At 58.6% G+C, this 14840-nt stretch overlaps 2 protein-coding genes and 1 pseudogene across 14 annotated transcripts; 1 reads left to right on the top strand and 2 right to left on the bottom strand.

Annotated features, from left to right (window-relative positions):
* Positions 1 to 113: 113 nt before the first annotated feature.
* SAP25 (Sin3A associated protein 25) lies at positions 114 to 1654 on the bottom strand. Of its 4 annotated transcripts, none has more exons than XM_036824747.1 (6): positions 1402 to 1654; positions 1181 to 1281; positions 982 to 1106; positions 739 to 886; positions 565 to 662; positions 114 to 482 (listed from the first exon to the last, which is right to left on the bottom strand). In XM_036824747.1, the coding sequence occupies exons 1-6, from the start codon at positions 1629 to 1631 to the stop codon at positions 189 to 191; spliced, it is 996 nt and encodes a 331-aa protein (XP_036680642.1). In that variant the 5' UTR covers positions 1632 to 1654; the 3' UTR covers positions 114 to 188. The 4 variants fall into 4 exon arrangements, with proteins under 4 accessions (XP_036680642.1, XP_036680643.1, XP_036680644.1 ...); XM_036824748.1 differs by having other exon boundaries at positions 982 to 1088; XM_036824749.1 differs by having other exon boundaries at positions 1486 to 1654.
* Positions 1655 to 1971: 317 nt separating this feature from the next.
* Positions 1972 to 14789, bottom strand: LRCH4 (leucine rich repeats and calponin homology domain containing 4). Of its 10 annotated transcripts, none has more exons than XM_036824740.1 (18): positions 14379 to 14789; positions 10776 to 10920; positions 10490 to 10616; positions 10189 to 10294; positions 6421 to 6557; positions 6186 to 6301; positions 5946 to 6045; positions 5611 to 5701; positions 5441 to 5517; positions 5272 to 5333; positions 5045 to 5164; positions 4865 to 4933; positions 4668 to 4771; positions 4455 to 4538; positions 4158 to 4243; positions 3876 to 4013; positions 3706 to 3783; positions 1972 to 2359 (listed from the first exon to the last, which is right to left on the bottom strand). In XM_036824740.1, the coding sequence occupies exons 1-18, from the start codon at positions 14596 to 14598 to the stop codon at positions 2255 to 2257; spliced, it is 1965 nt and encodes a 654-aa protein (XP_036680635.1). In that variant the 5' UTR covers positions 14599 to 14789; the 3' UTR covers positions 1972 to 2254. The 10 variants fall into 10 exon arrangements, 7 of the variants coding, with proteins under 7 accessions (XP_036680635.1, XP_036680633.1, XP_036680632.1 ...); XM_036824738.1 differs by lacking the exon at positions 1972 to 2359 and adding an exon at positions 3141 to 3365 and having other exon boundaries at positions 4455 to 4464; positions 5016 to 5164; XM_036824737.1 differs by lacking the exon at positions 1972 to 2359 and adding an exon at positions 3141 to 3365.
* LOC118880792 lies at positions 7075 to 8279 on the top strand (annotated as a pseudogene).
* Positions 14790 to 14840: the final 51 nt, after the last annotated feature.

The raw sequence follows: 14840 nt of genomic DNA, 5'->3' as shown, positions 1-14840 counted from the left end.
GTAGAGGGAATGAGTAACAAGAATCTGAGGGGAGAGCAGCCAAAGCCGTGGTGGAAAAAGAGACCCCATCCCTGCCTCCACGCCCCATTCTGCTATCTGCCACAAGGAGCCTGTTCGCAAACCAATACTGTTTTATTGTCAACAGAACCTGCCTGGGGAAGTAGGGGGCCCACTCTCCCCAAGAGGGGCTATGGACCTTGGCTGTCTGGGGCCCGTGGGAGAGATGGGTCCGTGCAGTGAGAACAGCTCTGGCCACCACTGGCACCTGGGTGGTCAGAGGCAGGGTCTGGGGGGCCAGCAGGGGGCATGGGAGCCCCCGGGGAGCTGGGTCTTGGCTCCCCCTGGCTCATCTGCAGGAGGCCAGTGAGGGCGATCAGCTCAGGCCCACTGAGCCAGGCGGTGGAGCAGCCAGAGGATGGAGTGGGGAGGACCCTGGGGGACATGACTGGGGGTGGGAGCAGCAGCTTCAGAGAGCCCATCACCTGAGGAGAGAGGAGAGGCAAGTGGCTCCTCCCAAGCCCTGCGTGAAGGCTGGGGTGAGGCCAGGGCAGGAAGAGTGCTCACCTGCTGACGGGCCTGAGACACGTACAGGGGAGCACGCTGCCCACGGGGCAGCAGAGGGTCAGAAAGAAAGACATCTTCACAGCACATCACCGGGAACCCTGGGGAGGAGAAGCTGCTAGGGTGGCAAGCGCCGCACTGGTTCTCTGCGGAGCCTGAGGGGACCAAAGGCCGTACCTGCATCCCTGGGCGCCTGCTCTCCACTCTGATGTCCTGCTAGACTGGGCCTGAGGCCTCTGCCTGAGGCTGCCTCGTACAGAGGGCAGAATGAGGGATGGCGCAAGGTCCGGCCTGAGAACGAGGTGCCTGACTCACAGCTGAGCCCCTGTGGAGGGACAGGAAAGACTCCTGGAGCTTCAGCCGCCTCCCAAGGCATCCCTGCCCCACCCGAGGCTGGTGCCACAGGTACCCCCAACTCACCCACACCAGCCGAGGTCCCGGTTTAGCCTCACAGTTGGGGTTCCGTGGCGCCAGCAGGGTCATCCTTGACGGGGCCACCTCCCAGGTCATCTCGGGGGAGAGGGGAACTGGGGGGCGGGGTTGGACTTGAAGAGATTAAAATCGGCTCAGGAGTCGGTAAAAGGGTCTTGGGGGTAAAGACGGCAAAACCTGTACCTACCTGGGGTTCCCGGGGACCGCTCGGCAGCCAGGCCTGGGGGCGGCCGAGGCAGCAGCTGCTCTTTCCGGGCCCAGGAAGGCCTTCGGGACCAGGGCTGAGGACTGGGAGAGGGCGGTACTGAGATGTTTCGGTCACAGCCTCCCGCAATCACCTCCCCGCTCCAAGTCTGAATACTTCCAAGGCAGGGCCAAGGGTGCCCGGTGCGGGGAGACTGATCATACCCTTTCTTCGCTAGGGACAACTGAGATCTTCTCACACTGTGGGCCCCCCTCGGGTTTCGCCCAAGTGCCGCCGGCAGAGCCCACCTGTCCTGTGGGGTTGTTCTTGGCTCCCGCAGGGCTTCCTCTCCAGAGTCCCAGGCCTGGCCGGGGTCGCTGCCCGCCGAGGGGCCTTGTTTCTCGGGCGCCTGCTCCTCGCCCGCGCCCCACCGCCGGGGGGTCCAGGGCAACATGCCGCGTCCAGGGGGAGGGCAGGTCAGGGCCCCGCGCCGCCCGCCGGGCCCCTCCTGGCTCCCACTCGGGCGCAGCCTCCCTCAGTGGCCCGCGCTGCCCTGCGCGCCCAGCTTGCGGCCCACCTCGCAGGGCTTCGCGGCGCAGGCGTCCAGCGCGTTTCCGGGCCACGTGGCGCACGGTCCCGCCGGGATCCCGCGAGCGCCCCCTAGCGGCGCGGACGGCGGGGCCGCACGAAAGGGTGAAAACGGCCAGAGGGAACTGGGGCGCCCGGACGTGGAGGCTACCCCGTCCCCGGCACGCAGCGCTCTCGTTCGCAGACACACACACACACACACACCCTTGAGGGGCAACCTAGAGGGCTTCCGGCTTCCGTTTATTGCACGTGACACAACACCCAGCCCCCAGTCTCCCATCCCAGACCCTCGACCACGCCCAGAGGCGGCCTCGCGCCTTGCTGGGCCAGCCTGCTTCCAAGCTCCCGGGCAGACAGGTGCCCGAGGCACAGGGCCAGGCCCGAGGCCGCCCTCACCAGTCCTCGCTAGAGAGCAGAGCCCAGGCGTGGCTGTCTTCTCTGTTCCTGGGGTTCCCGCCGGGTCGGGCCCCTGCACCCTGACCTCAACCCCTAAGGCCGTTCCAGCAGTGCATGGATGACAGCAGCGATGTAGGGGAGGCCCCTTCCCGGGGCCCCCTCCTCTTCCAGGATGTGGTGGGGCTGGCACAGGGACTCCTAGGGGGAGGGGCCCAGATTAAGTTCCCCTTGTCACCTCCTCCTTTCAGCTGTAGGGTGGGAGACCACCCTAAAGGAGCCTGGGCAAAGGGAGCTGACAGGATGTAGCAGGCAAAGGTCAAGGGCACCCTGGACGTGGCTTGGGGACAAATGAGATGCAAGGAAGCTGCCAGAGGATAACAGAAGGGAGATGACACAGGGGGCCGCGGCTCAGAGGAAAGGACAGACCTGCCATTTCCAGAGGGAAATGTTGGAGTAGGCAAGCTGGCACATAGAGCCCAGGGGACACGGCCGGGGATGGGCCCCCGGCACAGCAGGAGCAGACGCAAACACACACACACACACACACACACACACACACACACACACACACACAGGCAGCCACGGTCTGTACAATTTATACAAGAGACGGAGACCCAGCCTGGGCCCCTGCATCCCCTACAAATATAGAGTTCTCTCTACAAAATATAGATAATTTAGCCCCCTATAGCAGCTGGGGGGGGGGATGGTGCAAGGAGGAAGGTTAAGACCTACCCTCTAGGGAAGCAGAGGGCAGGGCAGGGAGAGGACTTAAAAGGCACCATCAGCACTGAGAGGGGAGGGGCTACAGGAGGGTGGCCAGAGGCTGGGGGCCCAGGGTCTGGGGGCACCAGAGTGGGGCCTCTGAGGTCAGTGTTTATGAGGGGAGGGGGGTTCACTAGTGTCTTTGGTAGGGGCTGAAGGCACCACCGGTGGGGAAGGGGGTTTGCACAGGAGTCTTATAAATAGAAGTAGGGCAAGGGGGTAGGGGTAGGGGTGACTTCAGGTCCTAGGAACCCAGGAGCCGAGTGTAGACGACACAGAGCAGCAGCATGAGGACCACGTAGAAGAGGATGAAGCCTCCCAGACCAGAGGGGGGCCAGAGGGGCGGGGGGGACCTGCCCCCCGCCCGCTTCACAGCCTCCAGGGTGGTCCACAGCCCCTGGGCAGTGCCCTGGAGGAGATCCAAGGGCGAGCACAGGTCAGCCTGGGAAGGGAGAGTAGGACAGATGGACAAGGACAAAGGACAAAAGACGTCAGCAGCAGCAGCAGCAAGACAATCCTTCCCACCCCCTGCCCTCACGTGCCAGGGCCAGAGCCACGCCAACATGCAGAGTGCAGGGAAGGGAGACATGCAGAGTGCAGGGAAGGGAGACGTGCAGGGGAGACATGCGGGACAGGGGCTGGCGGATGTGCTTCCTGCTAAGGAGCAGACACCCCCCGTGAATGGAACCCTGCCATCCATGCAGGCTGCCCCGCTGAGCCCAGGACACTGCACCCTTTGTAGGAGAGACCAGCCCTGGGCCCCTGAGGACACACCCCCATACCTCAGGAACCCCCATTTTTCGACAAGCTTCTAAGAAACTCTCCACATTCTTCCGAGACTTGAGGGCACTGAGTTTTGGCTGGGGGTGGGTAAGAAAGGAAAAAGAGAGTAAGGGGGAGGCCCCAGGAGTCCCCATCCCAACCCCTACTTCCTGCCTGGGCCCCAACTGACCACAGCAGGTGAGGGCACGTGAATGAAGGGCACGGAGCGGGGCCGCAGCTGGTTGGCCAGCTGACAGAGGATGACCCCACTGGCTAGAGCCTCTGCCAGGTCCTCGGGCAGGGGCCGCTGCAGCTGGGACTCAAGCACCTGGGAGGCAGGGGAAGGAGGGGGAGAAGTCAGGGTCTCCAGGGGAGGTACCAGGGTAGGCAAAGAGGCTGTTGAGGGAAGCCGGGAACCTCCAGGCGCCATGCGGAGCCCAGGCTCCACCCACGCAGATCCCACCTCTCATACCTGGCGCAGCTGAGCCATCACTTCCTTTTCGTCCAGAAGCTGGGGGGATCGCCGAGGTCTCAAGACAGAGTCTGGTGAGGAAGGGCCTGGAGACAGAGGAGGGTGTGGGGCCGCCTCCACTACGCACCATCGACTTTGTAGCCGGGTCGCAGGGTCTGGCACCCACATCGCCTGCCTCTGCGCTTGTGGGATTTTCAACACAATGGGACAACTGACCAGAGGACTCCCAGGCCCGAGGGACAGCCCCAGCGCCGGGGTTAGTGCTGGATTAGCACCGGGTTAGTACTGGAGACCCACCTGAGCTGCTCTGAGAGGAAGAACGGAAGAGGAAGCTGTTTGGTCTCTGAATGGAGCTGAGCGGCCGGGCAGCAGGTGCGCTCGCTGGGGGCCGGGGCCGGGGACAGGAGAAGCATCCCTCAGTGTCCTACTCCTCCCTCAGGCCACCAGGTCTCAGCCCCCCCACCACCACCTACACAGGCCCGCACCCTCCTCCCAGCGCCGCCGTCCCACCTGGTCCCGCCGTAGGAAGGGGCTCCTGGGCGGCGGAGGCGGGGGTGGGAGCGCCCTGCCCCCCCGCAGCTCCCAGCTGGGTGGCACTGGACTTGGGCGTGCCGCTGCGGAGAGACAGAAGGGGAATCGGGGGGATGCTCAGGGGAAGGGGGCGCAGGGCGGGGACTGAGGGAGGCGGAGTCCAGGAGGACACATACTTGTAGGTGGCCTGAGCGGACGAGGCGGCAGCACCCCCGCCAGGAGCCCTGACCCCCAGCTTCGGAAAACTAGAAAATGAAGGTGTGGGGTCAGCAGTGCCAGGCGGGGCTCCGCCAACCCCGAGAGGCAGGGAAGCTCAGGAGGCCTCACCGCCAGGGCAGCTGCTCCCACGCCCACACCTGTCCTTCCTTGGGGAACCCCACACGCCACTCTGCTGCTGCTGCTGCCGCCGCTCGCGCTCCTGCCACAGCTGCAAGGTGTCTGGGCGCCGCCTCTCCTCCCCTGACGGCTCCTCCCGCCTGCGGGGCAGAGGCAGGATGACAGGTGGAGCGGGGCCGGAGGAGAGGGCAGAGGGCGGCGCGATGGAGTACAGGGAGGAGGCGCCGCCTCAGGTGGCTCCGGGTACCTGCTGCTTGGTGCCCGCTCCCCATCCCCTGCCACAGGGCTCGATTCTGGTGGCCGCTGCTCCTGAAGGAAGAACAGCAGAGGGGCTGAGGGGGTTCCCCGAGCCTGCACTGGCTCCCCTCCTCCAGCTCTCTCATGGTAGATGGACAGGCGACGCGGGCTCCCCTCACCTCGCCAGCACCTCGCTCTTCGTCCTCCCCAGGGACGTGGCTGTCGATGAAGTCAACCTGCTCAGGGTCTCCGTCAGCTGGAGAGAGCAGTGCGCATCAGCGAGCCAATGGGGGCGCTTAGGCCCTCGTCCATGCCCCCCTGGCCCCTAGCCCGTGACCCCACTACACACCAGAGCCATCCTCCCTCCGCTCCCTGGGTCCCCGAGGCTCCCGGGCCAGCTCTGAGATCCGGAACGACAACTCGGAAAATTCATCTGTTGACTGTAAATGCAGAAATGCAGATAGGAGACAGCCTCTCTGGAGTCGCGGGGCCCATGGGGTTCAGGGCCTCGGGCTCTGCTGCTGAGCCAGACCTTCCCCGCGAGATACTTGGGCGAGCGAAGGAAGAGGACTCCAGCCATCACCGGTCACTCTGAGCTTTAGAGGTAGCAGGCGAAGGGCCCCGGCTCAGAGGTTCTCCCCTGGGCCTGAGATCCCCCATGATCCTTGGAAAGGAGGCCCTTACCTCATTTCCAGACCACCTCTTGCTGCCACTGTCAACGCTGTGGAAGCCTGAGTCCAGCCCTCCGTCATACCGACGTCCCGGAAACAAGTCCTCAGCGGGGCTGGGGCCGGCCAGGGAGAGCTGGTCAGCCCCATTCTGGGCAGCAACCCCGTCAGCCGCCCTCCGGAAACCATGGGGTCCCTGGTGCTAGGAAGGGGTTTAAGTATCCAGGGGCTTCCTTCCTTCCCACTTGGAACTTACCAGGGGCTGAAACTCGGGGGGCGGGAAGGGGCCAGGTCCCCCAGTGCAGACCCCCCGCGCCGCCCAGCCTCTGTTGACAAATACTTGAAGATGTGAAGTTTCCCCTTCAGGCAGATCTAGGTGTGGAGGCGCATGGGGGGTAGTTAGGGGAAGAGAGGGGGGCCTCCCAGATCCTGCTTGGCTACCAAAGGGACCTATGCCCCCAACTCCTGCCCATTCTCGGGCCCGTCCTCACCTGGGCAGGCGGGCTTTGCAGGGGGTTGCTGTCCAGCAAAATGACCTGCAGGTGCCTGAGGCGGCAGAAGGAGACCGGGATGCGGGAGACACGGTTACAGGAGAAATCCAGGCGGACAAGAGGAAGGTCTCCCAGCTCTGGGGGTGGGTGAGGGAAGAGTTAGAAGCATGCCCCGGGGCGGGGCCTTGTGCTCACTTCCGCTGCCCCCTGCTCTGGCTGGTGGGTCACCCCTGGGGCCGCCGCCTCTGCCCTGGTTGGCTGAGGGCGCTCCCCAGGAACCACCTCCCTGCTCCTCTTCCCGCTCAGACCAACTTCATCTGCTGCCCACCCCACATGCTTCCCTCGTCTTCTCCTCCCACCCCACCGCCGCTTCCTCCTTCTCAAGTGTCCATCACAGGGCCCAAACCAAACTGTGCCACCGCGTTGCTCAAAAGCCTTCCAGGATCTGCAGCCGGGGCTGCTGCGGGTGAGCGGGCTGCACCCTGCACAAAGGCACGGGGAGAGGGGGCTGCGACCGTACAGCGCTCCGCTAGCCAAGCCCGGGCCCACCCACAGGAGAGGGCACCCTTCTCCACTTCTCAGAAAGGCACAGCTGGATTAGTGGTGGCCCGGGACACAGAATAAGAATAAAAATCACTGCTCTGAAAAATTCACGCCAAGCTGGCAGGTAATCCCCGTTGTCAGTGTGACATGCTAGCTCAGAAGTGTTTTCTGCCGCTATCATGGTTCGTCCGCTAAACTGCATCGTCGCTGTGTCCCAGAACACGGGCATTGGCAAGAACGGGGACCTGCCCTGGCCCCCGCTCAGGAATGAATACAGGTATTTCCAAAGAATGACCACAACCTCTTCAGTAGAAGGTAAACAGAATTCGGTGATTATGGGTAGGAAAACATGGTTCTCCATTCCAGAGAAGAATCGACCTTTAAAGGACAGAATTAATATAGTTCTCAGTAGAGAACTCAAGGAACCTCCACAGGGAGCTCATTTTCTTGCCAGAAGTCTGGATGAAGCCTTAAAACTTATTGAGCAACCAGAATTAACAAATAAAGTGGACATGGTCTGGATAGTGGGAGGCAGTTCTGTTTATAAGGAAGCCATGAACAAGCCAGGCCATCTTAGACTATTTGTGACAAGGATCATGCAGGAATTTGAAAGTGACACATTTTTTCCAGAAACTGATTTCGAAAAATATAAACTTATCCCAAATTTGTACTTAATGCCTTTTTCCTTCTGATGTCCAGGAGGAGAAAGGCATTAAGTACAAATTTGAAGTATATGAAAAGAACAATTAATGTGAAAGTGTTTTCTGATCTATTTCAAGACTCCTCCTCCCCCCGAAAAAATTATGTATTTTTTGTTGTAGAGACTTCTGTTGACTTTAGATCTATGGATAATTATTTCTAAGCAAAGTACTTTTATTCCCCATTAATCTTAACTAGACTGTATCAGATACCATTTGTGAAACATTTCTTGCTGTAACTTCCTGAATTCCCATCAAGAGTCAAGAATAGGTGACCAGCACTTGCCTAGGGCAGAATATCTACCAAGACAGCCCAAAGTGGGAGAGTGCCCTGGCAGCATGAGTTGAAACCAGAGCCTATAGAGCTAGGAGCTAGGCAGATGGGTCCAAGGTCAGAAATGGATTATAAACAGAAGAGCTAGCATTCAGTTATTAAAATTAGATCAAAAGAGGGACTGTGAATTACTTTATATGACACTTCTGACAAAAATTCTCTTCACTCAGACCAGGAGTCAAGAAGTTGAAAAATCCAGGATATTCCTCAGGGATAGTAAAGAGGCAGGTACAAGACTACCATTTCGGTGGTTAAAGGAGAAGGTCTGAGACCTTAAAAAACTTTGTTTCTGATCTTCAGTGAGATCGCGTGGGGTGTTCCAATGATAGAACAAGAACTGGCTGCTCTTTACAAAAAAGAATAATCTAAAATCAAGCATAATGGCTAAAATTAAAAATTCCAAGAGGTAAAAAATTGAGAATGAATATTGTTAGAAACCAAAAATTAGCAAGTCAGAAACTAAACTTCACAGAATTAAAAAATGAAAATTAAAACATGTTTTACCCAACACGTTAGCAAAGATTTAGATTAAGTATCCAAAAAAAAATAGCATTTTCTGCCTTATAAATTGGTACAACCTTTTTTAGAGTGTAAGTTAGCAACATCAATTAAAATTCAAAATATTCTGGGTTTGGACCCAGAACTTCCACTTCTAGAAATTAATCCTGAACAAAGATATGGACCCAAGAGTATCTGTTGCAACTTTTTTTTTCAAACTTGGAAACAGCCCAAATGTTGATTAATAAGAAATAACTAACCAATATGTCTATAAAATGTAACATCTACAGCAGTTAAAAAGAATGAAGTACTGACAGGAAAATGCCAAAAATTGCTAAGTAGAAGAAGCAAATTGTGTATAATACTCAAAATGTTTAATAAATGTTCATGTGTGGGAAAAAGAAAAAAAAAAGAAAAAATCACTGCTCTCTGGTCAAGCACCGTTCCCTGGTTAAGGAGTTCATGATCTGGCTCCGCCCATGTCTCGCACCTCGCTGCCCACCCTCACACCGTATCAGACAACCCTCCACCCCCTTTGCTCTGGGCCTCTCCACATGCTGTCTGCTCAGGTAGGAGAACCCCATTTTTCTGTCCATGCACGTTTCAAGGTTCAGCTCAAGGGTCATTTCTTCTATGAAATCTTTCTAAACACTAGGTTGGAATTTATTGCTCCTTCCTCTGGGCCCCCAGGGCATTTTGCTGGGGTCTCTTTTATGGCCCAGAGAGAGCCCTGATCAAATGCTTATTTGTACCCCTACTGTCTTAGAAGGAAAGAAGGAGTTGGGGGGAGCCTAGAGAAAATGGATGGCCACCTGACTCCCCTCTCTTGTTCTTCAAAACCATGGGTAGCATGGCCCCAGCCTTCCCACCTAGCCCTGGCTTGCCTTTCCAACCACGTCTGTGCTGGACCTCCGTGTTTTACACACAGGGTTGCTTCTGCCTGGGTTGCAGAAGGATGGAGAACTCTCCTTCAAAGGTCAGCTCCTGCTGCACCTCTGGGCTGACTGAGGTCTCCCCCAGGTCCCTGCGCAGAGCCACACGGCTCCCTCTAGCCCCTGCGGCGCTAAGTTTCCTGTTCTAGCGCCTCCCTTTGCTTGTCTCTCCCCATTAAGCCATTAAATCTTAAGAGTTGGCCCCAGATCTGAGTGACATCACTCACATCTACCTGGTCCCCACCTAAAACACAGGAAACCCACACACACAACAATGCTGGCTGAATAAAGGAAGGTGTGCCTGCTTTGGAGCAAAGGCTATCAAGTGTCGGGTACATCACAATTAGCTCATTAAAATGGGGTTGCCTGAGCTCCAGCTCACTGGTTCAGAATCTCTGGGGAGGCAGCACAGGACCTCACCTGACTCAGGTTTTGAGAGCTTCGTGGGCGCTAAGTGGTGACACTGGGTGACCCTGAGGGCTCCTCTTGACCGTGAAATTCTACAGGGTGCCGATGCACTCACCACTCCCCTTCCTGTACCTTTCCCCACATTTGTCAAGTACAGCTAATAACCCATGCCTTGCCAGCCTCAGAGGGTTGCTGGTCAAGAGCAAAGAAAATAATTTACAGTGTGTCTCATACATTGCAAAACCCTGGGCAACTAAGGCATTATTTTTCCTTGAAGATTCCCTGTCTGTGACTCCTCCAAGGTAGATACACACACACACACCCTCACACCCCTCCAGTTCTTCCTTTTCCTCACCGTCAGGCAGGGTGCTGAGCTGGTTCCTCCGCACATTGAGATCCCGCAGGGAAGGGAGGCCGCACAGCTCCGCGGGGATAGACTGCAACTCATTGCTGCTCGCATCCTAGAATGAGGAAAGAAGTAGGGAAGGAGCCACAGACCCGGAGCATCAGAAACTACCTCCTGGACCTGGCCGCCTGCTTTAGTCTCGGCTTTTCCCCTAGGGCGCATCCCTCCTTTCCCTGCCCTCCCCCGCCCCCCAAAGGCCCCTAGTGCCTGGCTCATCGGTCCCTCTTGTCACCCTGCTCCCCATCCTCACGAGCTGTCGCAGGCTTGCCAGGGCACTGATGTCGGGAGGTAGGGCCCCCAGTTTGTTGTTGCTGACAATGAGCACTCGCAGGGGCAGCTGGCAGATGTAGGACGGCAGCGATGACAGCTGGTTTCGGCTGTGGGAGGGAGGAGGGCAATGGGCTCACCCTCCAGGCATGGCCTCCCAGCGTCGCTGTCCTTTCAGGGTCACCGGGAGGGTCACTCAGGGTGCCGTTCACTGGTACTTGGGGCCGAGAAGGACCACCCCCTACCCTCCGGTGGCCCTGCCTCCCTACCTGAGGTTGAGGTAGGTGAGAGCTGTGAGATTCCCCAAGGCTGGGTTCAGGCACCTCAGACAATTGTGGTAGAGGCTCAGACCCTCCAGGGACACCAGCTGGCACGCTGCCTCTGGCACCTCGGGGAACCGGTTCCGGGACAGGTCTAGGGGAAGCAAGTGTCAGGAGAGAGCTTGCAAAGACACAGCCCTGGACAGGAAGACCTTGAACTTCCCCAGAGCCAAGGAATTAGACCTATAAACCTGGACCCTCTAGAGCGAGAAGAAAGCCTTCCGTAACCTGGAGCCCATTCCAAGCATAGCCAGAGCGGCAAAGGGAAGGCAAAGGCCTTGGGGTCACTGGGCTGGAGAAGCCTAGACTTGGGGGAGGGGGGGCGAGCCATGAACACCATCTTCAAACACACAAATGCAGGGCTATTCTGTAAGAGTGGCTAGATTCTATAACTCTTGTGGTTCCTGTTGTTCTGTGATGCCTGGAGAGGTGGAAGGCAAAGGTCATAGGAGAAGGCTGGTGCTCCAAAGGAACTAGCAAGGTGATGGGCTGGGAGGTTCAAGGTAAGAATATGAACAACCCCTGGGGGACACGACCGAGAAAGCTCATCCCTCCTAGGTGCCCTGTCTCCCAACCTCTACCTATTTTCCACCAAGGGTTATTATAGCCTGGCTCTAGAGACCTGACACTGGCCACCAGTTTTTCACCAGCCCCTGGGATCAGCAAGCCAGGCCCAAGGGACTATGAAGTTACAGATTGCCAAGGACCTGGAGGGAAAGGCAAGTGGACCAAGCCGGAGGCGGGAGGTGGAGCCCCAGGCACACCTTCTTCAGAGCTGGCCTCCTTCCTGCTTCTACTTCCTCTCTCGCCGACCCGGACTTCAGACCAGCTCCTCTACCTCGAGTCTTGGGCACGGGCGAGGAGTGGAGAGGGTGGAAAGGACGGGAGAGTCTACTACCATCCTTTTCTCTCAACCAGTGGCTTGCTAGACCAGCGCGAGGAGCCCGGCACGGGGCTCCTGCCTGGCTGGAGGCCCTCACTGCTTAGACGGCTACAAGCCCGGCTTTGTGCTCCCTCTGCGCAGCCGGTACTGCGAGGGGCCCAGGGCCTGCTGGGGAAGTCCCAGGGGACAGAACTTGGGGGAGCTTCTTAGAGGGCCCTCTCCACGGAGGGGCAAGCAAAAGCCGAGGGGAGGGGAAGCTGGGGTATATCCCCCAAGGAAATGAGTCTTGTGACAGGAAATGAAGTAGAAATAACCTGTCAGGTTCTGTCTCTGGGCCCTGTGTTTACCAGGGCAGACGACAGCCTGACGCCCCAGGAACCCTCTCTGCTCCCAACCCTGGCGTGCACAGAAAAAAAGACCTGTCACAGGAGAAGACAGTTCCAGAGAGGGTGGGAGGATGAGATGCAGTCCTCCCGCCCTCCCCCCCCACCTGCCCGCTTTCTCTGCATCCACAAATCTGTGTGCCGCACGCGCATGTGGATGAGGGGGGTGGAGGGCAGGTTCCGATGGGGCGAGCCAGGGAGCAGGGGCAGAAGCTCAGAGCGGGCGGAAGGGAGCGGAGCGGGGCTGGAGGAGCAGCGCACAGGAGGCACAGGATGTGGTCTGTGAAAGAATGAGCTGCACTTCTCTTTTGTGAGAGCAGCCCTTCCCCCCACCTCAGGATTCATCCTACTATCAGGGCCCTGGGACCGAGTCCAAGGGACATCAGGGACCTGCGCCACAGCACACGCGCAGGGAAAACGCTGGTTCAGAAAGAGCTGTGGAAGCAGGAGGAGAGGTTCCACATGATTCAGTCAGCAGAGCTTGAAGTTTTTAGTCTGTCAGGGTTGAAGGGCGAGGAAGTGTGGAGAGCAGGGTATGGGCAACAGACTGGGTTCCTGTCACTTCCTCTTTCCACCCCAAGCTACAGGCACCCTGCTTGGGGAGAGGGGCCGGAGGAGAGAGTTCTGGACGAGAGCGACCCACCTGGCCTAGAACTTGGGCCCTGAAAGGACTGAGGATTCCTGTGTGGAGAGCAGGGTAGAGAGGGGTTCTCAGGAAGCTGGGATTGTCCCGCTTTCCCAGGAGAACGGGCTTCACCCTGAGCCGGAATGCTGGGGGAGGAGGCGGAGAGGGGGTGGGAGCTGGGAGGGGGCCCGGGAGTTCTTGGGAGTTCTCCCCAGGCGTCCACTCACACAGACAGAGCCCTAAGGAAGTAAAGAATAACATTTGGTCTTTGTCAAAAAACAAGCAAGGGGGAGGGGAAAGGGAACAGACGGCAAGTGTCACACAGCTGCTGAGGTCAATCTGGAGCTGGGGGTTAGGCGGCTCGGGGAGACTGAGAGGGACAGCAGTGGCTCCCGGGTGCCCTGAACTCACTGGCCGCAGAGTGGGCGAGTGAGTTTACCTAGCAACCCAAGACAAGTGGAGTGGTTTCAACTGGTTCTCTCCAGAACAGTCGAGGAAAGAGTGTGTGTCGGTGCCCACTAGGGTGTTTGCAGGTGAGCAGGCACCTGCTGGGGGGCAATGCAGTCCCAGGGCACTGTCATCAGGGGGGCAACTCTCATCCAGCCCCAAGTCCCACCCTGGGCTCGGCTGGGGTGGGGCTTTGGGAATGCAGTCCTCCACCCCTCTCCCAATCCCCACCCCCCAGCTGCCAGCCCAAGGTCAGAGTTTGCCTCCTGAGCAGCTGAGGCCTGACTCACTTGTCACAGTGGAGTCCCTGCACCCTACCATCAACAGACACCAGGGTGGAGGGAGCATGATTAGAGGAATCCTATGGGTGGGGGACTAGGAAGGACAGTTGGACCATCTCTAGCTTCCCAGCACTCCTAGCTGGGAGATAAGATTTCCTTCCTTTCAGCAACTGCCTCAAGTCCCTCCCCCCTGGGGAAAGCAGAAACTGAAATGGGAATTCTAGGGTCTCTGTGAGATCACAGGCTCCACAGTGACCTCACACACGCAAGAAGGAGGAGGAGTCGCAGATAAAGGAGTCAGGGATAATAGGAGGAAGAGCTCGCGGAGAAAAGAGTTGGGGGAGGTGGGAGATTTGCTTTTTTCCCACAGGCTGGCCGGGGGAAGAGTGGAGAGTCAGCGGCCTTAGGGGGCGGGACTACAAGCAAAGGAAACAGAAACTTGGGGCTGTCAGGGGCAAACGCATGGAAGCGGGGGGCCTGGGGCTGCTCTTATCTTGGTGGAACAGGGGAAAGAGTTGGAGACGAAGCGGAGAAAGAGAAAGGAGTCATTGGGCGGGCTCGTGGGGGCTGCTTTATGGAACGATCAGAACTGAGGTTGAAGAGGTCACGCAAATGAGCCAAGCAGGTGAGGGGCAGGACCATTCTACAGGTGCGCAGATATGCAAATAAAGAGAAGAGGGGCGGGGTAGGGGGGGCGCTCACGACGCTCGGCCAGAGACTTTTGAGTGTTCCGTGCAAACGAGAAAAGCGCTCATTGTCTAGTAGTTCTTAAAGTGGGGAGGGGGTGAGCAGACTTATGCAAATCAGCAGAATCTAGAACTCCGACGGCCAGGTGATGGGGCGGGCCAGACTCCAGGGCCCGGGAAGAAACAAGCGAGGGGCGGGGCTATGCAAATGAGGGTCCCGGCCGGGCTCGGAGCCGGGTGCACTCACCAGCCTGGGTGATGTCTGACAGGTCGTAGCTGCGGGCCGCGCCCCGGGGGAAGTGCTTCAAACGCCGGTTAGACAGGTTCAGGGTCCCGGTGGCCACGGCCTCCTCTAGGGCCCGCTCTGCACTGCGGCTCCCGGGCAGACCCGGAGACCCTGGAACGGAGGTCGTGGTCGCCGCCTCCTCACCCCCGGCGGCGAGACAGGCCGCTACCGCCGCCGCCATCCGCTCCCGGCGGCTCCCGCTGCCTGACTGACGGGACCGGCAGTCCCTCCTTGCCCCTCCCCCTCCTCGGAGCCGCCGTAGTCGCTTCCAGGGGGAGGAAGCGGGCTCAGGGACCCGACGGACCAATCGGGATCCCGAGACTCGTCGGAAGTGGCTAATCAGAACCCGCCGGCGGGGTGGAGACTCCGGCGCTGGAGTGAGGCGAGAGAAGGGAGGGGGACTAGGATAGAGTGCTCGCCAAC

Source organism: Balaenoptera musculus, chromosome 15 (assembly GCF_009873245.2).
Source record: "Balaenoptera musculus isolate JJ_BM4_2016_0621 chromosome 15, mBalMus1.pri.v3, whole genome shotgun sequence".
NCBI classification, from domain to species: Eukaryota; Metazoa; Chordata; class Mammalia; order Artiodactyla; family Balaenopteridae; genus Balaenoptera; species Balaenoptera musculus.
The sequence above is the reverse complement of the archived record's forward strand: the minus strand, read 5'-3'. Positions and strand labels throughout refer to the sequence as shown.

Coding starts and splice junctions, on each gene's coding strand:
- SAP25 (XM_036824747.1), bottom strand. CDS start 1,631: ATGTTGCCCTGGACCCCCCGGCGGTGGGGCGCGGGCGAGGAGCAGGCG. Junction 1,282..1,401: donor TTGTCCCTAGCGAAGAAAGG/GTATGATCAGTC, acceptor GCCCTCTCCCAG/TCCTCAGCCCTGGTCCCGAA. Junction 887..981: donor CGGGACCTCGGCTGGTGTGG/GTGAGTTGGGGG, acceptor GTCCCTCCACAG/GGGCTCAGCTGTGAGTCAGG.
- LRCH4 (XM_036824735.1), bottom strand. CDS start 14,598: ATGGCGGCGGCGGTAGCGGCCTGTCTCGCCGCCGGGGGTGAGGAGGCG. Junction 5,518..5,610: donor GCGGAGGGAGGATGGCTCTG/GTGTGTAGTGGG, acceptor TGCTCTCTCCAG/CTGACGGAGACCCTGAGCAG. Junction 3,366..3,705: donor GAAAAATGGGGGTTCCTGAG/GTATGGGGGTGT, acceptor CTCCCTTCCCAG/GCTGACCTGTGCTCGCCCTT.